Genomic DNA, 24,992 nt, shown 5'->3' with positions numbered 1-24,992 from the left:
TAAACTTGCTTACACTATCGTCTTAAATCATATTTCTATCACTGACGAAAAATATGTTGTCTTACATTAAAATAGACAAATGTAATTAGCCTATTCTATTTGTTTGTATGTGAACTCGAAATCAACCCCAACTTTGCTTTAAAAAGCATCACAAGATCTCCTAACCGAAGATCACATGATCACAAACTGAAATCACATTGTGTGTGTGTATATATATATATATAAGTGATTTATTATTATTATTAGGGCTTCATGTTAATGTTAATTTAATGTTTATGCTAAAAAAAAAGTGCATATAGCTGCTAATTGTATTTGTTGTTTATTGATTTTCAAATATAAAACTTATTGAAATGTTTTCAGTGTGTGTATCAGTTCTTTTTGAACGTTTTCATCTAATTTGAACAAAACCGTGATAATATTGATAATCGTGATAACTTTGGTCACTATAATCGTGATATGAAATTTTCATACCGTTACATCCCTAGTAGTGATTGCGTGTTTGTGATTGAAGAAGTTTAGCTTTGTGTTAAACAGTGGTTAAGGGTACAATAAATGATCTGTCGTGTGCCAGTGATGTGCTTCCTCATCCTTTTTCTCTGTCTCTCTCCCTACATGCTTTAAAAGTACTTTTTCTTATTTTTAAAATTTTACAATCTCCCATAACCCTGCTTTTCAGTTACAGAGTATATCAGTGTTGGAAAGTAATTAACAAATGTTGAGGAAAAGAATCTGAAAGTCTGATTCATTTGTGTAAATCGGTTTGTTCATTTAACTGGGAACGTTTGATTTGTTTTAGTGAATCCGTACGTTTGAACTGTTTATGCTAAATTAATTTTAGTACATCGGTTCATTTGAGATTGAGACGTGTTGTTTTTGTGATGTAATCATCTTATATCATTCACATGCATATTTATGATATTTATATTTATAATATTTATATACCAAAAAATCTTGTTAGGCATATTTAAAACATGAATCATTTGATGACATATTAAAATACTCTATTTAAGCATCACAGTGCAGCCCTCAAATATCAATTAATTTTAATTTTTAAATCTTTATACTTTGCTAATGTCCTTCAAACCACTATGTTTTACAATTGGCCAGCAAGAAGTTTTTGTAAATAAAGTGAAAATCATTTAAAATATATTAAAACTTAGTATGATCATATATTCTTATTTGTATTTTAATAAGTACAGGTCAGAATAAGTATATTGTTTCATTTTACATAAATATATGTGTTACACTGAATGACCATGGTTTGTTACTCTGAATGACGATTTGTCAAAAAGAGTGATAACATTGCCATTGTGCCCATAACTGAAATATTTTTTGTATTAATCTGTGTCATTAAATTAGTGTTAATAATAATCCTGAGTAAATGACTGCAGAAACAGATGTTGAAATATAATAAGCATTTTCCTGATGCTCCCCTGCCATGCTTGCTTAGCTTGTCACTTTGTTTCTGACTTGCTCGGCCTCAAAAATTCCTGCTTGCAGCCACATTTATTAATATTTTCTGTTTGCGAACATAAATGACATTATCAGGATGAGTATTTGGGGTGGGCCTCCGTGATCTCTCTTGAACTACTGACATACTGTAGTGAGGGGGTCTCTCTGCCCAGAAATATTGGCAAGGTATTATTTCAACAATTACAATCCTCAATTATATATTATTTTAGATATATTTACAATATTCATGTACTTTATAAGTTTGTTATTTGTAAGTCATATGTTATATTTTTACATAATTTATGTATTACAATAAATCACATCTCATTTGAGTGGACGTTTAGTATATAAATTAAATATATTGTGTGAGTATGTAATACATAATTATCTAATTTGATATATATATATATATATATGTTATACATTTACATAATTTATATTTTTTTACATGATATATTATATGTTGCATGTTATATATTTTATTTATAATTCTATTTAGATCCCGTTTGTAATCCATGAGTCTGGGGATCCTTTACCTTATCTCATTCTCTACAATCTCAGATCTCCTGTAATGCAATTGCAGCTGAAACATCATTTACAAATTACCTCCAACCTCAATGACCGATCAATGATTCACAAGTCACCCGCACATTTATCATTAATTCATTCCCTCTCACCTCTGACACACCTGAACATGCTTTGAATGCTCTGCGGAAACACACCGTCTCTGACACGCACAGACAAACACACACACACACACACACACACACACACACTTATGACCGGCCGCCCTGACTGTGTTAGACACTCTTGACTGTAACTGAGATTAATTATCCCATGTGGAACTGGAGCACTCGCAGGAAAAAGACCATCTCTGGCAGCGTCGGGGAGCAGCTTCTGTAGATTTTGCTGTCCCGGTCCACTTTTAATTGGCTGTAAATGATGAGGAAAGCAGATAAATGGGGGATAAATCTTTGTGTTTACTCTGTAGCCTCTCAGCACTGCATTGCTGCTGTGGTAACATGGTTTCACAGACCAGGGCAAGATTTTCTCATCATTTCCAGACTACAGGTTTGAAGATATGCAGTTATATCAATATATAAAGAGTCAAATCACAGCTTCATGTTACAGTTTCCCTTTTAAAGATAACTGCAACATTAGCTCTGCATTTATCAGGCAATAACTTTGTTCTTTCTCCAGCTAATGCATCTGTTATAATACTCATGCTATCATTCACCCTCTCATGTCCTACTTTCTCTTTCTTATTTTGATGATGCCAATATGTCATTATTGTGTTAAATTAAATGATTTCAATGTTTTATAGGTTGAGGAGTAAGAGAGTTCTGTTTGTAGTAAATTGGTTTGTTCCAATAGTTCATTTTTTATCACTGTTTTTGATTAACTCATGTACATTACATCAAATGTTTTTGAAAAAAGTTCTTTTTTACAGTAGAGTGATTTTTAAACACTTGCAAATCAGTTTGACCAACTCATTTAAAATAATGATTTGTTCAGGAATCAAAATAAGTTATTTAAAAAGGATTCAAGACCGTAGTTGATCAGGGATGAGTTTGGTTGTTGGACAGGATTCTGACGCGGTCTTTGGTCAGTTGATGACAGCATTACGAACCCTTCACAGGTTGATCTTTAGACGTTGTGTTAGATGCGTTGGGATTCTGCCAGAGGGTCCGTCAAGGCTGCGGGACACTGACAGAGAGAGAAAACGGCTATCAGATTCAGCTCACACTCCCCTGCATATCAGCCTCCTGTAAAACAGCCCAATTTAGCCCTGACACCAGCGCAAACATCTACGCGCATCTGTCAACACTGATTCCTTCAGTCAGCTCAGAAACAGCTCACAGTCTGCGCACATACATACACAGCTTTCTTTCATGGACGTATGAGCTCACTAACACGCTCTCCACATCCTTCTGCATATGTGATCATATCATGAAAATAAAAAAGGTGAACACAAGTCACCTGATCTTTAAATTACCTTTTTGTTTGGTTCTGAAAGTTACAGATGTGTAATTAAAATACTTGATTAAATACATAAAGGGTTAGTTCACCCAAAAATGAAAATTGGGCTGTGTTTTACTCACCCTCAAAGCATCCTAGGTGTATGTGACTTTCTTCTTTCAGACGAATCCAGTTGGGGTTATTTAAAAATTGTACTGGCCCTTCCAAGCCTTTCAATGGGGGTAAGCGGGTGTTGGTTGTCAACAGTTCAGAAGACGTGAAATAAAGTGCATGCATCCTTAATAAAATGTCCCTCACACGGCTCCGGGGGGTGAATAAAGGCCTCCTGTAGCGAATCCACACTCTAAAAAAATGCTGGGTTGTTTCAACCCAACTTTGGGTCCAATATGGACTAACCCAGCTGTTGGATTAAATTTTTTAATGAAATACATTTTTAGAGTGCATGCATTTTTGTAAGACAAATATCCATATTTTAAACGTAATAAACACTTTTTTTCTCACTTCCGCTGACTGTCGTACGCAGAAGCCGTTCCGGCGGATGACGCAAGACGTCGACGTTGGGTGATTAGTGACGAATGCGGAGACAAAACAAAACAAAAAACGCCGTTCACGATTTAGAAGCACAAAACGAGGATTTGTAAAGAAGAATGTCAGAGGATTTCGATATAAGCCAAGAGGAGACTGGTTTTCCTTTGGTAAAGTAAGGAAACTTTGTTTCCTTTGCTCCTCCATTTCTCAGTGGCGTGCGCACAATGCATACATGCTACGTCATCCGCCTGAACGTCTTCCGCGTACCACAGTTTAATCAGCGTTTCCTGTCTTTACATCATATCAGTTAAAGTGGCAAAAAGAACAAAAATATATCAAATGAAATGCGTTTAGTTTTTGTATACATATTTTGAATGTAGATTTATGTATACGTTTATGGAAGCTCATAATCCTCCAGTCTGTTAGTCATATTACAAGGACAGTTATGTGAATTATTGAATTTTCATTTTATTTTTATGGTATTTTTTTGTGTTGTTTTTTCTTTTTTTACATTATTTTATTTTATTTATTTGTATTTTGTATTTTTTTTATGTTAGCTTGCTTTTATTTTATTTTGTTTTATTTAGTTGTATTTTTTTATTGTATTTCATTTACTTTTATTTTGTCTTATTTTACATGTATTTTTACATTATTTGATTTGTTTTTTTATTTTGTGTTTTTTTTATTTTTGCTTGCTTTTATTATTTTATTTAGTTGTATTTTTATTGTATTTCATTTACTTTTTTGTCTTATTTTACATGTATTGTATTTTATTTTGTCTTCTATTTTATTTAATTATATTTTATTTAATTTTACTTTTATTGTATTTTTTACTTTATTATTTCACTTTATTTGTATTTTAATTTATTACTAATTTATTTATTTGTATTTTAATTTATTTTTTTTTTTTGCACTGGTTTCTTTCTCTTCTTTCCTGTAAGTGAAAGTGGTTTCACATTCCATATATCTCGATCACCAAACACTGAATTAAACATAAGAAGACATGCTTTACAAACCAGCACATGCACATACTTCACAGTCAGTGCTAATTTTTGTGAGCAGTGCATTTTTTTTTTTTAATGTGAAGTGTTTTTTTTTTTTTTTTTTTTTTTTTTTTTTCTTGCATGTGTGAGATAAAAAGCTGTATTTGAGGTTTCTGATTTTTCTGTACTCTGAGAGTCCATAGGGACTTGAGTAGTGCCTCCCTGCTGGGCTCTTGCCTCTGCGCCTGGCTGGGCAGCTCCAGAGGAGGCAGGAAAGAACGGGAACCTCCGACCCCCAAGGGAAGAACCTCAGACAGGACCACACAGATGGACAGGCAGCTTAGTGCTTAAGAGAGATACGAAGAGACGGAATGAACAAGAGAGACTGACTGACTCATTGATAAGAGAAGAGCTCAGCCTGTCTGCCCAAACAAGTCACAAAACTATACAAGACAAATGCAGATTATGTACTCACTTAGTGGGAGAAAATGTTTTCATTTTGCAAAACTGCTTTGCTCTGTTCTTGGATTGTGGCAAATTGGTTGAAGATCTGAGTTTGTTGCTGAAAGGTTATAGGTTCAAACTCTGAAAAGAGCAGTCCATCTGACGTCAAAGATGTTAAAAGTAAAATGTATAATGTATTTCACTTTGCATAAAGCAACTGCTTACAGAAAGAATATTTAGTGTCTTCCTCTTACGATGTAATTAAAGTGACTCAAACGCGCTGAGAGCTGGGCTGAGAACGACTGCTCTCTAAGCTAGGGCCGTGTGTGGTCCTTTGTAAATATTTGATATGAACTTTAGTCATGAATCTGAGCTGCCGCTTGACATTTCACTGCACTGCTATTAGAATTCTCCCTCAAATAGTATTCTTTAATTACACTTGGGAATATGGTTCAGGCATGCTAGGTGTAGAGCCGCTAACTCTGCAATCACCAGCCGCTATGTCAACATCCAATCAGGGATAAGTATTAATGAGGTAATGGAAACAGCAGTCAGGACTGCTGTAAAGATGAAAGCTGTGTACCAAAACCTAGTGAGCTGAGCTGCCTACGTAGACCGCATTTTTAAGGAATACTTCACCAAAATATGAAAATTGTTACCCTAATGTTGTTCCAAACCTGCAGGACTTCAAAAGACAGTTTTGAAGAACGCTGGAGCCCATACTATGGAAGCCCATTTCAGATAAAGTCGAAATTATGATATAGAATGTAATTAAAATAATTCTAACTAATTATTCTAGTTATGACACGAAGTCAGTTATTACATAAAAAGTCCAGATTTTGTCACAATTATGACTTATCATCATTTTGACTTGACATAATTGTTTATCTCATAAATGTGACTTTTTGTCTCATAGCGTTAGTATGTCATAATTTTGAGGAAGCACCACCTTTCAGTTAAAGGAGCCAATGGTTTTTTTATATAGTTTGTAGCCTGACTTTATCTCATTATTTTGATTTTATTTCAATTTCATTTTTTATCATTTTTTATTTCAATTTTGTCTTCTCCATTGTTTAATCTCATAATATTTTTTTTTATCTCATTGTTTTTATCTAACAATTTTGTCTATCTAATTTTTATCTCATAGTTTTGACATCATAATGGTCTTTTTATCTTGTAATTCTGACTTTATATCTCATAATTATGACTTGGTATCTGTTATAATTATAAGATATCTTGTCACCAAGACAAAATATCTTGTTTCATATTCCACAGAAGAAATTCAGGGAAGACAACAAGGAAGAAAAGCTAGTTGTAATGTCCAGTTCATGCTGACTTTAAGGACTGGAAGCCCTGCCTTTCAGTTAAAATAACCAATGGCCTTTTTTGATAGAGTTTGTAGCCTGATTTTTTCTTTTCTTTTCTTTCTTTTTTAATTTTTTTTTTAGTAAGAGGGACAGCATGTTTTATTGTTGTTTTATTGCCCTTTCTCAAATCAAGTTGATGGGAACAAGTAGAGTATGCCTAGAAAGTATCTGCCAAGGGACATAACCAAGATGCCAGAGAGACTTTGGTAAAGTGTTCGAAATCTAATTAATTTTAGGGTGCTGCTTATGTAGGCAGTGTATCGCAAAGCAGCTCACAAGGTTTTGGTACAGGGCCAATGACTCCTGCCTCCATAATACACATGGTCACTCTCGTTCACTTCAAGTCTCTTCCTTTCTCTCTCTCTCTCTCTCTCTCTCTCTCTCTCTCTGTCTTTTCCCTCGTATCACTGAACCCAGCCTTTGAGTGCTGCTGAAATAGAGATGGACCACTGGACTGGAAATTGCTCTCCCTACATGTCCCCTCTCCCTCTCTGTGTGTAGGGTGGTTGTGGATAATTGTCTCTCTGTGCCATACACAGCTGTAGCCGAGGGGTGTTGGACAGCACAGAGAGATCAGTGTCCCAGTGGGGGACCCGTCAGTGTGTTGGACTCAATTAATCCTCTTTCAGCTGGTTAACACTAAAAATATAACTCCTCTTCCTCGCCACTCTGTATTCAAGACTTTTGCAGAAACAACAAATGGCCAGGTGTGATCACACAATGTCTGTTTGTGTTTTTCAGTCTTTACGGGCGACACTTGCAGGCCAACCCAGAGGCGCCCAAAAAGAATGCCGACAAATCCAAGAAGATCAGCCGCAAGCCGCTGGCGGCCAAGAACAAGTAAAGCAGAGGGCGACGAAGAGCTGATCCGACCATCCAAGATGAAACTCACTGCATGTGCCTTTCCATTTGATATTTATTTAGAAAATATATTTTATATTGCTTCAGTATTACGTTAATCATGTAACCTCCAAATGGCTCCACTCTTGATACGCCCCAACTATTTTTTCCAAGTGTCCTTCTTGTCCAATGCCACTTTTTGCCTTCAAAGTGTCGCTTCTGTCAAGTCAGGCCTGCATTGGGTGATAATCAGCTTTTCTGAATGTGTTTGTTGTGTCTCTTTAGAGAAACGGTGGGAGTTTTGTCCTGTTCGACCATCAAGACGAGGAGAGCGGTGAATTTTGGGAGGTGGTGACGAGCGTTTTGTAACCGTAGAGGGATTTAGCAGGAGTTTTGGGGTCTTAGTGGAGTCTGAGCAGGATTGTGTCAGGTCTCCGGGGGGAAACCGCTGACTGCTTCCTCTGTCTCTTAATGACAGATATGAATGGCTGCAAACGGGAGTTTCAGATGGTACACAGCAGATACCAGACAGAAACACCCCGGTGGCCATTTGAGAGGGTCAACAAGATATTGCAACAAATGGTGTTCTCTGAAGCGGTTGGCCATTGTTTCTTACTGTGTATTCTAGTTAACATGATGGTGCAACTTTTTACAGAACAATATACAGTAGTATTTGTAAAGAACCAGTTTCTTGAACCGGTAAATCATTCAATAATTGTAATTTCTGTCATTTATAGCATTCACTACAGCTTTAGGTTGCGTACACTAACATCTTCTAAATCTTCAAAGCTTGGCTGAATTATTCCTTATTTTTAAAAGTCATAAGCTGTTTCATTGCAATTACATTTATATTTGTAATATTTTAATGTTTTATCATGTGCACACAATGCAGTTGTGCTATGTACTTCATTTTTGACATTGAAATAAAGTCAGCATTTTGTTGGACGATTCAGTTTTTTCTTTCAGCAGTTGATAAGTTGAAAAGACCTTGGAATGACAAGGCAAAATCTTCTAAAATGTTTAGATTGGTAATTATTGTTTGAAAGAAATCTCTTATGCTCACAAAGGCTGCATTTATTTGATTTAAATGACAGTAAAAAGAGTAATATTTTGAAATAATAATACAATTCAAAATAACTGTTTTCTATTTGAATATATTATAAAATGTAATTTATTCCTGTGATGCAAAGCTGAATTTTCAGCATCCATTGCTCCAGTCGTCACTTGATCATTCAGAAATCATTCTAATATGCTGATTTACTGAAATGCTGAAATGTTTTATTTAAGAAACATTTCTTATTATCAAAGTTGAAAACCGTTTTTCTGCGCAATACTTTTGTATAAACCATTTTTTCAAGGACTCTTTCAAAAGAACTATGCATTTGAATCCTTTTTTTTTTCTAACGGTGTTAAAGTTCTTACTGTTAAAATTAGAAGCATGTGTTTTCTATTTTTGGAAGTTTCCAACAATCTGAAGTCTTAAGTGCTCGGGAAAAATAAGTTAAAGTTTGAAGCTCCTTGCTAGAAAGTTCTGAAGCGAATGCTTGATTTGCAGGGTGTGATCTGAAACAGCTACAGAGGATCATCACATCTAAAAATGATCTTCCCATCGGAGGCCCTGTCATGGTCCGGACCACCTCCATGACAGGAGATCAGGGGTAAAGGAGCTGACCTTTCAATGCTGTGAGTCAGATGATGATGGGGTGTGCGCTTGTGTTTGTAGAAGGTCTATGATAGCCGCATGGGATTTCCTGTCTCTCTTTGCAAATATTCTGCTCACTTTATTATTACCCCGTCCAGACGCCGCTGTCCTTCTCGTTCACACTCCCAGCAGGCACATCTGTCCCACACACGTTCGCCCCAATACACTTTCCTCTTGCGCTCAGCAGGAACATCTGTCCATGGCAAAGTCCACACTGCGTACCGAACCTCTTCCACTCTTCAGCTGTCTCGCGACCCCTTGAATTCTTCATCCACTTTCGAAAGTTTTCTTTGGATTCCAAACGATGAGAGGTGTGGTTTGTAAAAGTTTTCCACAAACTGTTGGACATTCAGTATGGCCCAACGTCTTCAGCTGGAGAAGCGATTATTTAGATCCCGACCCGAGCTTGTCCCATCCTTCTGCCAGCGTCAATAGAAACTGGGACGTTGAAGTTTAAAAATGAGTCCGAATGGCGATGGATCACCATGCGCCGACAATTACCCACTGACCTTTCAGAGGAATCCTTGAATGTCTTTTTCTTTTCCTTGAGTTACAAACTTTTAGCGATTTTGCTTGGCTTGATTACTTTTTTTGTTTGTTTAGTTTGTTTTATCACCCTGTTTAAAATGATTTCTCGTGGCGTACTCTCTATGCAGCTCATACGCTGAAGGGCATTACGGCCTTCCCTAACCGAGGTCATTGATTTTTGCCGCTTGATTTATGGGGCGAGAGAAACTCCTCTGGAGAGCAGGTCCCATGCCGAGCAATGAAATGGCGTCGTCGAAGACATTGTTGAACCTAGACTTTCATCAAGCGCTCAGGGTAAGCAGTAGTGGCCCATTGTGTTGTCCGAAGATAATTGGATGTGTTCAAGACCTTGCTGTGTCAAAACTTGGAACAATACAGCAGATTCGGTGCCAATGGTGCAACCAGTCCATCTAAACAATAATCACGCGAAATGGAGGTTGCTAACTAACTAACCTGTTGAAATCTTGAGAGGTGCACCTCAACTGTTCAGTAGCACACAGTCGTGCAACTGCAAGGTGGTCGATTCCCAGATTGGAGTTAAATGAATGATTTGTTCTTGCATCCTGTAGTGGCAGTGCATCACTGGCAGGTCTATACTATTGGCATACGTGTCGTTTAGTGGTTGCGCCGTTACCTTCAAAGCTCATTCTCAGGGATACGTGAATAAACATTTCCAATAGCTTAATTTTTCACTGTGCAGTGACCTAGAACATCAAGCTGGCTAAAAAGAGGACTGTATGAATCCAAAAGTTTGGGTTGCACATCTAAAAGTTAAAAAACAAAACACATTTCAATGATATAAAAGTATTCAAAAGTCCAAATTCTTTAAAAGCTGTCCAAACTAAAATTCACTCAAAATATTTGACAGAGCATAAAATGTGTGTGTGTGTATTATATACAGTGGGTACGGAAAGTATTCAGACCCCCTTAAATTTTTCACTCTTTGTTATATTGCAGCCATTTGCTAAAATCATTTAAGTTCATTTTTTTTCCTCATTAATGTACACACAGCACCCCACTTGTTGGGTCTTTCCCAAAAAGACTCATGGCTGTATTCGATCAAAAGGGTGCTTCTACTAAATACTGAGCAAAGGGTCTGAATACTTAGGACCATGTGATATTTCAGTTTTTCTTTTTTAATAAATCTGCAAAAATGTCAACAATTCTGTGTTTTTCTGTCAATATGGGGTGCTGTGTGTACATTAATGAGGAAAAAAAAATTAACTTAAATGATTTTAGCAAATGGCTGCAATATAACAAAGAGTGAAAAATTTAAGGGGGTCTGAATACTTTCCGTACCCACTGTATACATACATACAAATATGTACATATGTAAATTATATTACCCAAAACTGTATTTATGTATTTAACAGTAATGTTTATTTAAATATACTGTATAAACATGCAACAATTAAATATTGTTTAAAATCTGAAAAATAGTCTAATTTTTTTTATATTTATATAAGTATAATAATTAATAATATAATTCACAATTGATTATTGTATATAATAGATAGATAGATATTGTTGATAAGTAATAGTTTCAAATAAGTATTTTGAAATAGATTTCATGGATTTTTTTACTTCAGAAAGTGGGCCTATTTCATATTTTAAAAAATATATTTAGTGATCTCAAATCAATGTTAATGAACACCAGGTTCCCCACAGAGTGCGACAACATGCCCCGTTATATTTCAGGTGTGTTGATCAGTCTAGATTTGCGTTTAAATGTTTTATTTTTCTTTCGTCTGTGTCTGTCCTGTGTAGATGTTTGATGTGTGATTTTGCGTTTTGGTGTGTTATAAGAGCGCTGGATCTCTCCCTCCTTCTTTCTCTCGAGTCCTGCGCTGCGCTCACACTCACACAGCGACTCCGTTCTCCAGATCTTCATGACATCCAACTTTATCCAGCTCATCCCGTCTTTTGTGCACAGAGGAAAGACTTTAAAAGCGAGGGAAGGATATCAGGTTGTGTTCGAGGATCTCAGGCGGCTTTTCTCGTCCATCAGTGGAGTTTTTCCTTTGCGCGTCCACATGTGGAGAGACGCTGATGGTGATGCGCTTCTGGAGAGATGCTGATGCTGAAGCAGGGCTGCGAGTGAGCCAACATCAGCAGAAAAGAAGTTAAGTGAGAGAAGAATACAAGAGAGAGAGAAAAAAAGAGAAGCTGCTGGGGCCCAAGCCAGAAGTTAATTAACAAAACCAATCGGACTTTTTTTTTCTCGTCTGTAGAGGTGCCTCACCAACCTTCAAAATTTCGCCCAAAAGCAGACAGGAGGATCGGCCGGTGCTGACGCGACTCGTCGGCAGGAAGCGGCTGATCGCGGCTGGGGCGCTCGGTGTGGTCATGGTCCTGGTGCTGGTGATCCTGATCCCGGTTTTGGTGAGCTCTGCCGGGACATCCGCCGCGCACTACGAGATGCTCGGCACCTGCAGGATGGTTTGCGATTCTTACGGTACTAAATCCCCGACCAGCACGGTCTCCGCAGACCCTGTCCGGGACAGCAACCTTATGCAGTCTTTACCAACTTTTATACAAGGTCAGAAAGGTGAACCGGGACGCCCGGGGAAAGTGGGGCCGAGGGGCCCTCCCGGTGAACCCGGACCCCCTGGACCTCCCGGAGAGAAGGGGGAACCGGGACGACCTGGATTACCCGGGCAGCCGGGACCAAACATGGCAACGGGTGCCATCAGCGCGGCCACCTACAGCACCGTGCCCAAAATCGCCTTTTACGCAGGGCTCAAAAAGCAGCACGAGGGCTACGAGCTGTTGAAGTTTGACGACGTGGTCACGAATCTCGGGAATCATTACGACCCGACCACGGGCAAATTTACCTGCTCCATACCGGGAATATACTTCTTTACGTACCATGTGCTCATGCGAGGAGGAGACGGAACCAGCATGTGGGCTGATCTGTGCAAGAACAACCAGGTGAGCGCGCGCGCAAACACAACCTCACAACTTAAAGCACTAAATATTCTGCATACGACATGAAACATTTAAAGATTTTAACAAGCGACCTTGTTTTCTTTCTTTTCTCCCTATCAAAAATTACACGTGAGAAATGTTCTGTTCAGTTCCAAATGAAGGATTCTTACAGGCATTGCAGCTCTTCTGTGTGTGAAATATATGCATTTGAAAACGTTTGAATTCACATGATTATATTTAGATCATTTTTGACCTCTATGGATAAAACTCTTTTCCAAGGGGTTGTTGACATACATACTATGGGATAAAATGATCAGACCATCAAACCATGGGAAAGAAATCAATGAAGACAAAGTTAATTGTGACTAGTATCACAATTTATTATTAAATAGTTATATTTATTAATTCTTCTTGGCAGGATATAATAATAAAAAATGTTAATACATTTTCAATAGCATTAGTATTATTAACTCATATTAAAATATTTCAATTAGACTCAATTAATTGTACTTTTTCTCATAATCTGATTATATATATATATATATATATATGTATATGTAATATTTATTTTTTTATTTCCATATATAAAAAAAACTGCTGAAAAACTTTGTCTAATCAAATTAACTGACATGTTTATTTTCCATAAAATAGTATTAAACCTGACTCCAAGTAGGAATTTGGATTGGCTTTTCAGTGCTTAAAAATTAATTTTGCGTTGGACACAATTTCACAAGGTGAAAATTAATGACACCTAAATTGAAAGTTGAAATAACTGTGTTAATAGATGCAACAGCTTGAGTGAGTCAAATGCAACACCAGCATCCAGCATGACGTGTTAAAAACATTAAATTAATTATATTTTAAGTCATTAAAAGGTAAACCTGAGAGTTTTTGCTCGCATGAAATATATCACAATATATATCTCTAAATATACATGTATATTTTTAACATACTTAAAACCACCATATAAATGCATATTTTTTCTGTAAATACATAATTTGGGCATATATATATATATATATATATATATATATATATATATATACATACACAATTTCTGTTAATAAAATAAAATACAAAAGTTGCCATAATGTTGTCGTACATGCCAAATATATCACAATATATATATATAAATAATAGTAAATAATTTTGTCATAGTTCATGCCACCATATAAATTATATACATACATTATATACACACACACACACACACAAATTATGCATTTACATAATTTATTTAATTCATACATTGCAATAAAACACAAAAGTTGCAATAACATCACCATACAGGCCACTGTTTCACATCCTGGTGTATCTTAAAGAAACAAATCTGCACTTCTCATTGATACAAAAGGTTTGTGGGTGTGGCCAATATGATCATATATGAACGTGTTATATATTAAATATTAACATATAGAATTGTTACAATAATATGATAACAATTGTAATATATTTCTTTAGTAAACACTCAGACTAAATTCAATCCTTTCTTGCTGAGTCTCATAAGGGTCTTTAAAGACCCTGAGACCTAATATATATGCATGGAAAGCCTGTATATCATATGCAATTTCTCCATCTGACAGCTGAAACATTGCATTAAATGTTCCTCTCCTCCCGCAGGTCCGTGCCAGCGCCATCGCCCAGGACGCAGATCAAAACTACGACTACGCCAGCAACAGCGCTGTTCTTCATCTGGAGCCCGGAGACGAAGTCTACATCAAACTAGACGGGGGTAAAGCCCACGGGGGCAACAACAACAAGTACAGCACCTTCTCTGGTTTTATTATATACGCCGATTAGGACATATGCACCTACTCCAGACGGTCTATCTCGTCCCCCTCTGCTATTCCTCTTCCTTTCTTTCTTTCTTTTTTTTGCATAATTTTCCTTTGGGCCCAGGGCAAGCACACAGACCTGCTCAAACACCCCTCATCATTAATCTGTAGATGTGGGCTTGAAGGCAGAACTCTTTGCCCTGCAATCCAAAAATCAAGAAAGAACCAAAAAAAAAAAAAAAAAGACCCGGAGAAAGAAGCACTTCATCACAGAGGAACGATGTACAGAGGAAATGAAGCTACCGAGGAGTTTACTGTGTGTCTTTCTATGTCTGTGGCCATCAAAGAAGCCTGTGAGATGTTTTCTAATATGTAACCTGACATAATCAGCTATATGTGCAATAACGTAAACTACGATGTTTGTTATTCAAAAACCATCTCGGTCATACCTCACTAGTCAGATGCCTGAATGAGTTGCATATCATGAAGCATTAGCCCAAATTTCATCATCATCCATTAGATGTCCAGAGTAACCTGACCAAAATGATCCTCTTGTGTTCCTCTTGCATAATATATATCTGCTAAATCGCTGCAGGTATTTATTCCCTGACTGTTCGTGAGTGCTAATTATGAATCAGGGACATAAAACAAAACAATATACCTTGGTGGTAATGGCTTGCAGTGAAATAATATTCCAGAATCGCTAAAGCTTTCAGCATTTTACTTTTTGTCTGCAGTGTCAGGGTGTCAAAAGCCCTTTATTTTCGGTGTGTAATGTTAGCCGGCATCTTTTATTGCACACAGACGTACTAGACCGAGAAGGAATATGTTTCTTGTGATATTTAGAGCACTATGCAGAGTATGGGTGTTAATATGTAAATGTGTATCTATCTTCAGAGAATTCCAGAATGTGATTAATAATATTGCTTCTTATTTTTAGTGTAAATATGGTAATGGATTTCTTTTTTGTTTGTTTCATGAATGAGCATCAGGTGAGCGTTATGTATCTGTGTCACTCTCATCTCCAGGTTGGGATGGCAGGGAATGTGTGTGATGAATTATTATCCAAGGATTATTTTTCTTTTCCTGTCCTGCTCCTGTAATTCTCATCCACATCTACAACCCTTCAAACACATTTTCCATTAAATGGAACTTTGATCAGATATGTGCGTTTTCCTTGTTTTATCCATCAACAAATCGGTTTCTATATACATATTAGGCATGGGCCGATTACCGGTTTCAAGGTATACCGCGATTTGAAAATTTCACGGTTTACCGTTCCTGCGGCATGCACTGTTTTTCATGTCTCCTCAAAGACTGAAAGTGTAGGAGTCCCTCAGGTTGAGTGCAGTGTAGAGAGTAACACGACCCTCCTCCTCCTGTTGGTGCGAGCGAGCGGTCAGTCACGTGTGTGTAGGACGGCCGAACTTAAGGAGCTTCCCCTGGAACTTACGCGATCGGCAACCGGCTGTTTATTGTTTTATTGAAGCCAATCTCTGTTCTGGACTTGCACAAACTGTGTTGCAGTGCATATCATTTTCCAAATGTCATTTATGTGAAAATATGAAGTCTGTAAACGCCCGTTAACACAGGCCAGAGACGCTGAAGACGGACGCAAAGAGAAAAAATACTGTAGCAGGTAGATCACTCAAAGTTCATGATGCACGAACTATTGGAAGAAAATCTTCAATATTGATTTGGGGGTTTATATGTTTCTGAGGGGAACTGACTGTCTTCAGAAACGTTTAGATGGTATTTTCTTTTCATCTCGTATAATTCACATTAAAGCAGTGTTTCAGCGCAGCTCTGCTTTGTTTACTGCGATAACCAAGGAAATGCTGTATCAGTGCCTCCTGCTGTCAGAGAGTGAATCTACGTCCCATTCAGAGCTTTTGCTGTTTGTTTTCGTTCAGGCATGTAGTATAATTTCACAAATCTAGTCATAACGTTCGGTTTTTGCTTCAAATCGGGTTATTATGAAATCAAATTATGTATATGAAATTATATAAATAAATGATATGAAATTATATAAATGAGATGCATATTAATTATATAACTAAAATTAAAGGGATCATAGGATGCTACATGCACTTTTACAAGTTGTTTGAACTGAAATGTGTGTTGGCAGTGTGTGTACACAACCACCCTAAAATTATAAAAATCCACCCAGTCAAATATTTACCCCTTTGTCAAATCGAGCTGATCTCAGATGCCTGTCTGTGTGATGTCACAAAAACAGGCCCCTCCCACGATAGTTTGATTGACAGTAGCGTTTCAGCACAGACTGGACTGGTGTCTTACCTCAGACCCGCCCTGAGTGACTGTCATCAGTCTGCCATTGTTTCACCGCTGGAGCAGATGTAGACAAGAATGACTTCTAAGAGATTGAGGTGTTCTGTTGTTGGATGTAATTATGAATATAGCAGTCGTCATTTACTCCCGACATCTGAGCCGCTGAAGACGCAGTGGATTATGTTTGTTTCTGAAGGGAATGCTCCCCCGATCTACCTAAATGCGTCTATGTTCGCGCTAATCATTCGTGATGCAGCTTCACCTATAAGTGAGTGTAAGTTTTTTTTAATGAATCTTTGCAAATCACCTTTCCTAATAATGTGCTAATTAGCAAGTTTCACGATGAATGCAGCTAAAGTAAACAGTCTCTCTGAGAGCAGATCGGAAGAGAGGGGTGGGGTCAGCAGAGCTCATTAACATTTAAAGGAAAATGCTACAAAACGGCTTGCTCCGAAAAGAGCTGTTTTTGACAGGGTAAAAAAGTGTTTTTTACAACCATTGAGAAATTTTAACCAAACTATGTTACAGACTTTTCATTAAGACCCTAAAGAATCATACCAACTTGTGGAAAATGGGCATCCTATGACCGCTTTAAATAACTGTAATTACAAATTTAGATGTCAGTCTTTATTTTTCTTCTTTTTAGGGCAGCAGTAGCTCTAGCAGCAAATCAACCATCCACATCAAAAGCTGCAGGACAGCCCACATTTCAGAAACAAATCAAAGAAAAAATAAACAAATACTACTGTTCCAAATATTCTGTATGTTGCTCAAAATATATTGTGTTCAGTTTTTTTTGTTTTATTTTTTTTAGCCAGGCGTTTCAAATTAACACATTTTAGAGCTGTAACCACAATACCGGGATACCGTGAAACCATGATATTTTTGCTTAAGGTTATCATATCATCAAAATCTCATACCGGGCCATGCCTAATGCATATTAATTAGGAGAAATATATGTTCTCTTACATGCACTTTTAGAAAAAAAGGTACCCAAACAACTGTATTTCAGTGGTTCGTAAAACAAGGTACCAAACTGCTTTCGAAACACCACTTCATGAAGCTTCGCAACCTTTACGAATCATTTGTTTTGAACCAGCGATTCAGAGTGCGTATCGAACTGCCAAAGTCACGTGATTTCAGTAAACGTGGCTTTGTTACGTCATAACTATTTCGAAATATTTAAACATTTCAGTGGTTCGCCTCTAGGGGGGATCTCTGTGAAGCCATGAACTCGTGTCTATATGATTTTTACCTGATCTCGGAAAAAAATTTTAATGACAAAAAATTAGGCCTGATAAGCCAAGCTCTACATGAAACAAACAAAACAAGCCCTACAAATGAATAAAATAACGCATATTATGCAGACACTTCATATTTAATGATATTAGATGAGTTGTTAATTTAATAGGTTGCACTTTCAATAAAACATTTGCAATTGGTCTGTAAACGGTGTTTTTGTTGCATTTACATCGTTCTGACCATCACCATTTGGCATTTTGAGCGTGTCAAAAAAGTGATTCATTTTGCGAACCAGTTGGTTCAACTGATTCAAAGTTTGGAAAAGCTTTGTTTCTCTCATCACTACCAAACTGTCTTTCTAAAGGTACTAATATGTTATTTTAATGTACTAATTTGTACCTTTAAGATACTAATATGTCACATTAGGGGTACATAAGGTACAAAGATGTGCCTTTTAGCTTTTATACCTTAGGATAACACCCCATTGACAAATCTGTACCTTTTTCTGAGAGTGTGTAATCAGTGTTAGTCAGGTCTTCCTTCTGTTTCACCTGCTGTTCCTGTTTTGGCCCTCAGCTTGTAGTGTGTTTATGGATACGCAACCCATGTACAAAAAATGTACATCTGAATGAATCAGGATAGTTATCCAGGGATTTTATCCAGTGGGAATTGATTGGCGGAGATTGTGTGGCTTAGGTTTGACATGAATTATTTACAAAAAACTAGCCTCAAGTTCAATTTCATTGAACATTTCAGTGCTACACTCTTAAAAATAAAGGTTCTTGATCGGTATTTATGGTTCCATGAAGAACTTTTAACATCCATGAAACCTTTCCATTCCATAAAAGGTTCTTTATACTGGAAGATTGTTAGAATGTTCTTCACACTAAGAAAAATGGTTCTTTTAAGAACTGTTCATTGAAAGGTTCTTTGGGAAACCAAAAATGGTTCTTCTATGGCATTTCATACATCATACAATGTATTGAAAGTTTCATAGTAGGACTGAGTGAATGTCCAAACAGCATTTGAGTTTGGAGTGAAAGTCTCTGCCGGAACAGAGCTTATAAACGGTTCCTGTCTGCTAGTAAATGTTTTTACCTTCTATCAAACTCAAATGGAAGATGTTTGTTTCTCCGAGTCCAGTGAGTCTGTTTGGGCTTTATATGATCCCTCTTAGATTAAAATTTTGATGGTGGACGGTGAAGGTCAGATGGAGGACTTGCTCACACACTCCAGATGGAGGTCTGGCCTCTGCAGGTGTGAATGAACGAAAATTAATCACTCCAGATGAATTCAGTCTTTTAATAATGTCAGAGATACTGGATGCATCTCACTAACAGAGATGGATGCTTGGTGGAGTATACGTACCACTCTCTCAAAGTTGACATAAAACAATTGCATGCATTTCCCTTCATGCATTAAGTTTTATTTCATAGGAAATGTGTGTGTGACCGGGCCAATCAGCCAGGGGTCATACAGGAGTCAAACCTCTGTGTAAAACATTCACCAGCCATAAAAGATCCCTGACATAAAGACAGCCTTTTATAATGAGCTCACACTCTTTCTGCCTCTTTATTTCGCTTTCCTTTTCCCTTTATACACTCCAAAACCAAAAGAAAAACTAATTATAATTTAAATCCATTAAAAAACAGTTAATAGTCTTAAATATACATTGTAACAACAAAGCCCCCACCCCCCCTTTATTCACTTAAATTTTCCCCTAAATGTAATAAGAAAAAAAAATGGTCCTAAAAATAGACTTCATTTTTTTTGTGCAAAGACAAAGTGTTTTTTTTCCTGCATTAATATTTTTTTGCATGACAAATAAGCCTTTATATTTTTCCCAAAATATGAAAAGCCGAGAAAGTCTATTTTTAGGACCTTTTTTTTTCTTTTTTTTTGTTGACATAATGACATAAGCAATTCTGTAATGAGAAAAACAAAAAACATCGATGACCCTAAAAATATGCTTCATTTTTTTTCTAAGAAATTCAGTTTTTCTCCAAATATTCTGTAATGTGAAAACAAATCTTAAAATTCTTTATTTAAAAAAATTGCATTACAGTAATTTTACTGTAATATTGTAAAACAAAATCACAGAATTTTAGCTATAAGAATCTAATGAAGAAGAATCTAATATTAACAATTGATAATAATAATAATTAATCAAAAACTCAAAAAGAAAGCATCCAGAAAAATCCAGCAAAAAATGAAAATTGTCACAATTACATTTTTTTTTATATATGACCAGGGCTGTTTCTAGCCAATTTGACACCCTAGGCGAAATCCCCCCCACACACAAATGTTATATATATATATATATAACATATATAATTATTTTCAGACACCAGTTGCTTGTCACATTCAAATTGGTTGTCATAGTAACGACACTAATTTGTGGAGATTCGCTCTGCCCTCTATGACGCTGCTCCCATTAAGTGCTGTTGGAAGTGAATGAATTGATTCAGCATTTCGACACCTCTGTAAGGATGCATTTAATTCGACAAAGCGGTCTAATAAAGGGTGTATTGATCTCGGGAATTAGGGAATTTTACTATACAAATATTTTTTAATTGGATGTTAAAGTTTATATGGGAATATTACATGACACGCTGATCCTTTAACAATGCATTGGCGCAAAAAACGCACACCTTTTGGACAAATCTGCCACAAATACTGCCTAAACAAAATACTGATTTTGTGCACTTTATTTACTGTACCAATATTTTAAATTAGCTTTATTTAGCTTTATTGCATGGCAAAAAAAAAGTGTTACCTTGCCAAAGCACTGACAGAGCCCACTGATCAAATGGTGTTGTTGAGCTCTCCAAATGCAAACTTTGCATGCAACAATCAGGCAGCAATTGACAGCACTCTGATCTAGTGGCATACAGGCAACGTCAGATTGACAGTACTCTAGCCCAATAATGTTGGGGGATCCAGTGGGGGCGGCAGTCATATTTCAGGGTGACCGTGCCACTCTTTATCACAACCCTGCTAAAAGTGCCAGTACGTACGCTCATTGGCATTACGCTTCAGCTGGTGGCGCCCTAGCTCGCCTATGCCTAGAAACGGCCCTGTAAATGACTCAGGCAAATTATAGTTTATTTCTTAAATTTCCATACTCTGGCTTTTCCTGTATTTATGATGTTGTTTAAAAAGAGAGAGCTTTACCTGAGGATTTATTATAACCTCATTTCACAAATCATCCACCAGTATTTACAGATCTGATAAATAAAGACATTTAGAAAGAGCTAATCTGCTTCTATCAGCTTTTGTGCACGCTCCGCTTCAGAGGTCACAGAGTAACATGTTCTGAATCACAATCCAGGGCTCAGAGGATTTGTACAGGGTCAGTTCCTCATCCAACTGCAGACCAAGGCCAAGAGCCACACCATTTTTTCCTCTTTATGTGACTAAACAACATCTTTTTTGCGCCCCTGAACAGATGTCATTCATCACCAGGAACCCTGTCCAATAAGCCACCTGTTCAGTCCTTTCACAGGGCGACCGCGACGGACACATCACTCAGCATCAGTCACCTTTCACCCAGGATACTGTCCTCAGGACCAGACGACGTGAAGAGATTTCCGAACACATCTCGCTCATCTAATTAGACATGCATAACATGTCAGAAACGTTTACGGTGAATTTGTCTCTCTGCAGGAAAAGATGTCAGCCGACCACAGCTTTTTATTAATTAGTTTATTATTTCACAGACTAAAGAGGTCTAATAGTGTGGTCAACAGTTCAGAATGAATTATGGCAGTATAATACATTAATATAATAAAAAATGATATATATTTTTAAATAAAGCTGTAAATAATATATTTTTCTTTTATATTAAAATATATTATGATATTTTATATTTACATATTTTATATTTTTAATTATATATTTTAATATTTTTAACATTACTAATATCGTGTGTGTATTTATGACAAAATGTAAAAATCATATATCGAAAAAATAAAACTACAAATATTTTTGTTGTATATTTACATATTTTTAATGATATATTTTAACACGACTAATTTTATATACTATTAAAATCATATCTTTAAAAAAAAATCGAACTATATTTATTTAAATGTATATACATATTTGTAATTATATATTTTGTTTACTTTTTTACGTTTTATTTACATTTGTATTTTATTTTAACATTTTATCAACTACTAATATTATTCCAAAATATATAAAATAAATGAAATATTTATTTCAACTTATTATATATAAAATACAATAAAATCTATACCAAAGGAAATAATCCTAACTGCAAATGTAAACTATAAATCTTCATAGACTGCAGTCTAGCACTTATATTGACACAAATCCTCTTACAGGTGGACCAGTGTAAATATGAGCCCTTGATATGAATTTATGGGGCGCATCTGTACAAAACCCCACTGCACAGTTTATGAGCTAATTATGCAAACACTAAATAAAATTGCACCACTATGAAAGGTCATCCTCTCACTTATGACTCGGTCGCTCATCATTCGGTGCCCTGCATCAGTTACGGTGAGCTGCCGCCATCAGATCTTCATCTGCAAGAAGCATTGAGGCATAAAAAACAGCAGGTTTGACTGGAGGTTTGTTACACACACTCGTGGGGCCGAAGCTAAAATTGTTTGACTGGATCTTAAGGAATCTTTAAGCTGTCCTGAGTTTCCCTTGAATGCTCCGCTTTGTCGTAGTCACTCTGGTGTGTTGGCCCAGAAAACCCTCATTCTACTTCCTTGCTCTTGTATTTTTCTCTTTCTAGGCGTCTGTATGCGAACATGTGTATGAGAGATCTGGCATAGTCTTGTCAGAATTTTTTGGAGTAGGAATAAACCATGCCTGATCATAAAGAGATTACATCTTTTGATCAGAAACAATTACTGTCAGACTGAATCTTAAATACAGTTTTAAAGCACAACACTGTATATTTTGAAATGAATAAGAAGTCTCAATTGAAATATGGCTTACCGTCCAAACACACACACACAGTGTTGTACGGGACCCATGGGTGTCATTATTGGGAGAGAAAAAGGGTATCTAGGACAAAATTCAATACAAATTGATAAAAATGCTGAGGGAATACATTGTGTGTTATTTATCTAGCACTGCTAGTAAAAGGCGCGTATGTGGACTGGAGGACGAGAGGCAAAATCAATCTGCATTGTTAATTTCTGAGAGCCATTATAGCTACAGGACATTCATAATACTGGCATGTTGTGCTACTCATTGAGGATCACAAACAAGATTCGAGTCAGTTGAGGTTCACCAAGCTCTAAATCCATCTTCAGTTTCTTCCTTATGTCCCGTCTTGAGAGTATCATACGGATAATGTATCATCACAAGATATTCCGCTGTAAAAAAAGAGCTTTTAAAGGGATAGTTCACATAAAAATAATAATTTAATTAATGCATTTAGCAGACGCTTTTATCCAAAGCGACTTACAGTGCATTTAGGCTATATATATATCTTTTACCAGTATGAATGTTCTCTGAGAATTGAACCCACAACCTTTTGCATTGCTAACGCAATGCTCTACCACTGAGCCACAGGAATGTAGTTTTGTGATCACTATCGTATGGCTTCAGTCTTCATTCATTGCCATTATATATAACACTGTTTTGGAATGACATGAGGTTGAGTAAATTACTGAATTTTATTTTTGGATGGACTATCCCTTTAAAAAAAAAAAATCAGTGTCAGACTTCATACATAATTAGGTCTGTGTGCAATATAATAAGATAAATGGGTTATAATCAGAGTTTTTTGGGCTAGTGAGTGAGAAAGTGGAAAGAGAGAAAAAGAGTGGAGTATATTCTTCTTACTGGATCAATGCATGCGTGTGAATATCTACAAGCAGCTCACACACATCACATACACACACATTTGAGCATATCAAGGTCAAAGAGAGAGAGAGAAAACTGTGAGAATGAGAAGGTTCGAGTAACGCTATGTAGGTCCCTCGTGTAGCAGATATGAGGACTGCTGTCACCGACAAAATACAGTATATAGCTGAACACAGAGATACTCTTATGCTCACCAAGGCTGTACTTTTTTGATAAAAAAACAGTAATATTGTGAAATATTTTTACAATTTAAAATAACTGTTTTCTGTTTGAATATATTGTAAAATGTAATTTATTCCTGTGATGCAAAGCTGAATTTTCAGCATCATTACTCCAGTCTACAGTGTCACATGATCCTTCAGAAATCATTCTAATATGCTGATTTGATGCTGGAGAAACATTTCTTATTATTATCAATGTTAAAAACAGTTGTGTTGCTTAATATTTTTTTGTGGAAACCATGATAAGATTTTTTTCCAGGATTCACTGATGAATAGAAAGATCAAAAGCACAGCATTTATTTGAAATAGAAATCATTTATCAGAATCAGAATCTGAAAGAGCTTTATTGCCAGGTATGTTTACACATACGAGGAATTTGTTATGGTGACAGAAGCTTCCACAGCACAAACAGAATGACAGTGAAAAGACACTTATAAAAAAAATAGAATAAGTTATAGGAAATAGCGAAATACAACAACGTTTTGAAGAAAAACAATATGCCAAATAGACAATAGTATTTGTTATGTACAAATGCAAGGAAATGTAAATAAGAAGTATGGCGTGTTAAATAAGTACATGTATAAACAGTGTTTTGTCTATTGTAAAGTTAACTGTTCATGAGATGGATTGCCTGAGGGAAGAAACTGTTCTTATGCCTGGCCGTTCTGGTGCTGGAGGTGTTAATGGATCCATGGAGAGAGGGTCAGAATGTGTGTGGGGTGTGAGACTGTGTTTTTCAAAGCAGCAATAGAACTCATTCAAATTGTCGACCAGTTGTTGATTCTTCAGTTGTTGTCTTTCAGTCATTTCCACACTGAAGCAGGGTCATTGGCTGAAAACTGGATTCTCAGCTTTTCAGA

General features: G+C 36.4%; 1 protein-coding gene and 1 pseudogene across 1 annotated transcript; both read left to right on the top strand.

The window, feature by feature from the left end:
* The window catches only part of LOC107599651 (ras suppressor protein 1-like), a 34,000-nt pseudogene extending 25,458 nt beyond the window's left edge, over positions 1-8,542 (top strand).
* A 3,522-nt stretch (positions 8,543-12,064) lies between these two features.
* On the top strand, positions 12,065-15,646 carry LOC107599742 (complement C1q-like protein 3). Its single transcript, XM_016291424.1, has 2 exons — positions 12,065-12,755; positions 14,373-15,646. The coding sequence occupies exons 1-2, from the start codon at positions 12,171-12,173 to the stop codon at positions 14,550-14,552; spliced, it is 765 nt and encodes a 254-aa protein (XP_016146910.1). The 5' UTR covers positions 12,065-12,170; the 3' UTR covers positions 14,553-15,646.
* The last annotated feature ends 9,346 nt before the right edge of the window (positions 15,647-24,992 follow it).

The sequence above is a fragment of the Sinocyclocheilus grahami genome, unplaced genomic scaffold (genome assembly GCF_001515645.1).
Source record: "Sinocyclocheilus grahami isolate Dianchi unplaced genomic scaffold, SAMN03320097.WGS_v1.1 scaffold270.1, whole genome shotgun sequence".
NCBI classification, from domain to species: domain Eukaryota; kingdom Metazoa; phylum Chordata; class Actinopteri; order Cypriniformes; family Cyprinidae; genus Sinocyclocheilus; species Sinocyclocheilus grahami.
The sequence above is the reverse complement of the archived record's forward strand: the minus strand, read 5'-3'. Positions and strand labels throughout refer to the sequence as shown.

Coding starts and splice junctions, on each gene's coding strand:
- LOC107599742 (XM_016291424.1), top strand. CDS start 12,171: ATGGTCCTGGTGCTGGTGATCCTGATCCCGGTTTTGGTGAGCTCTGCC. Junction 12,756..14,372: donor ATCTGTGCAAGAACAACCAG/GTGAGCGCGCGC, acceptor CTCCTCCCGCAG/GTCCGTGCCAGCGCCATCGC.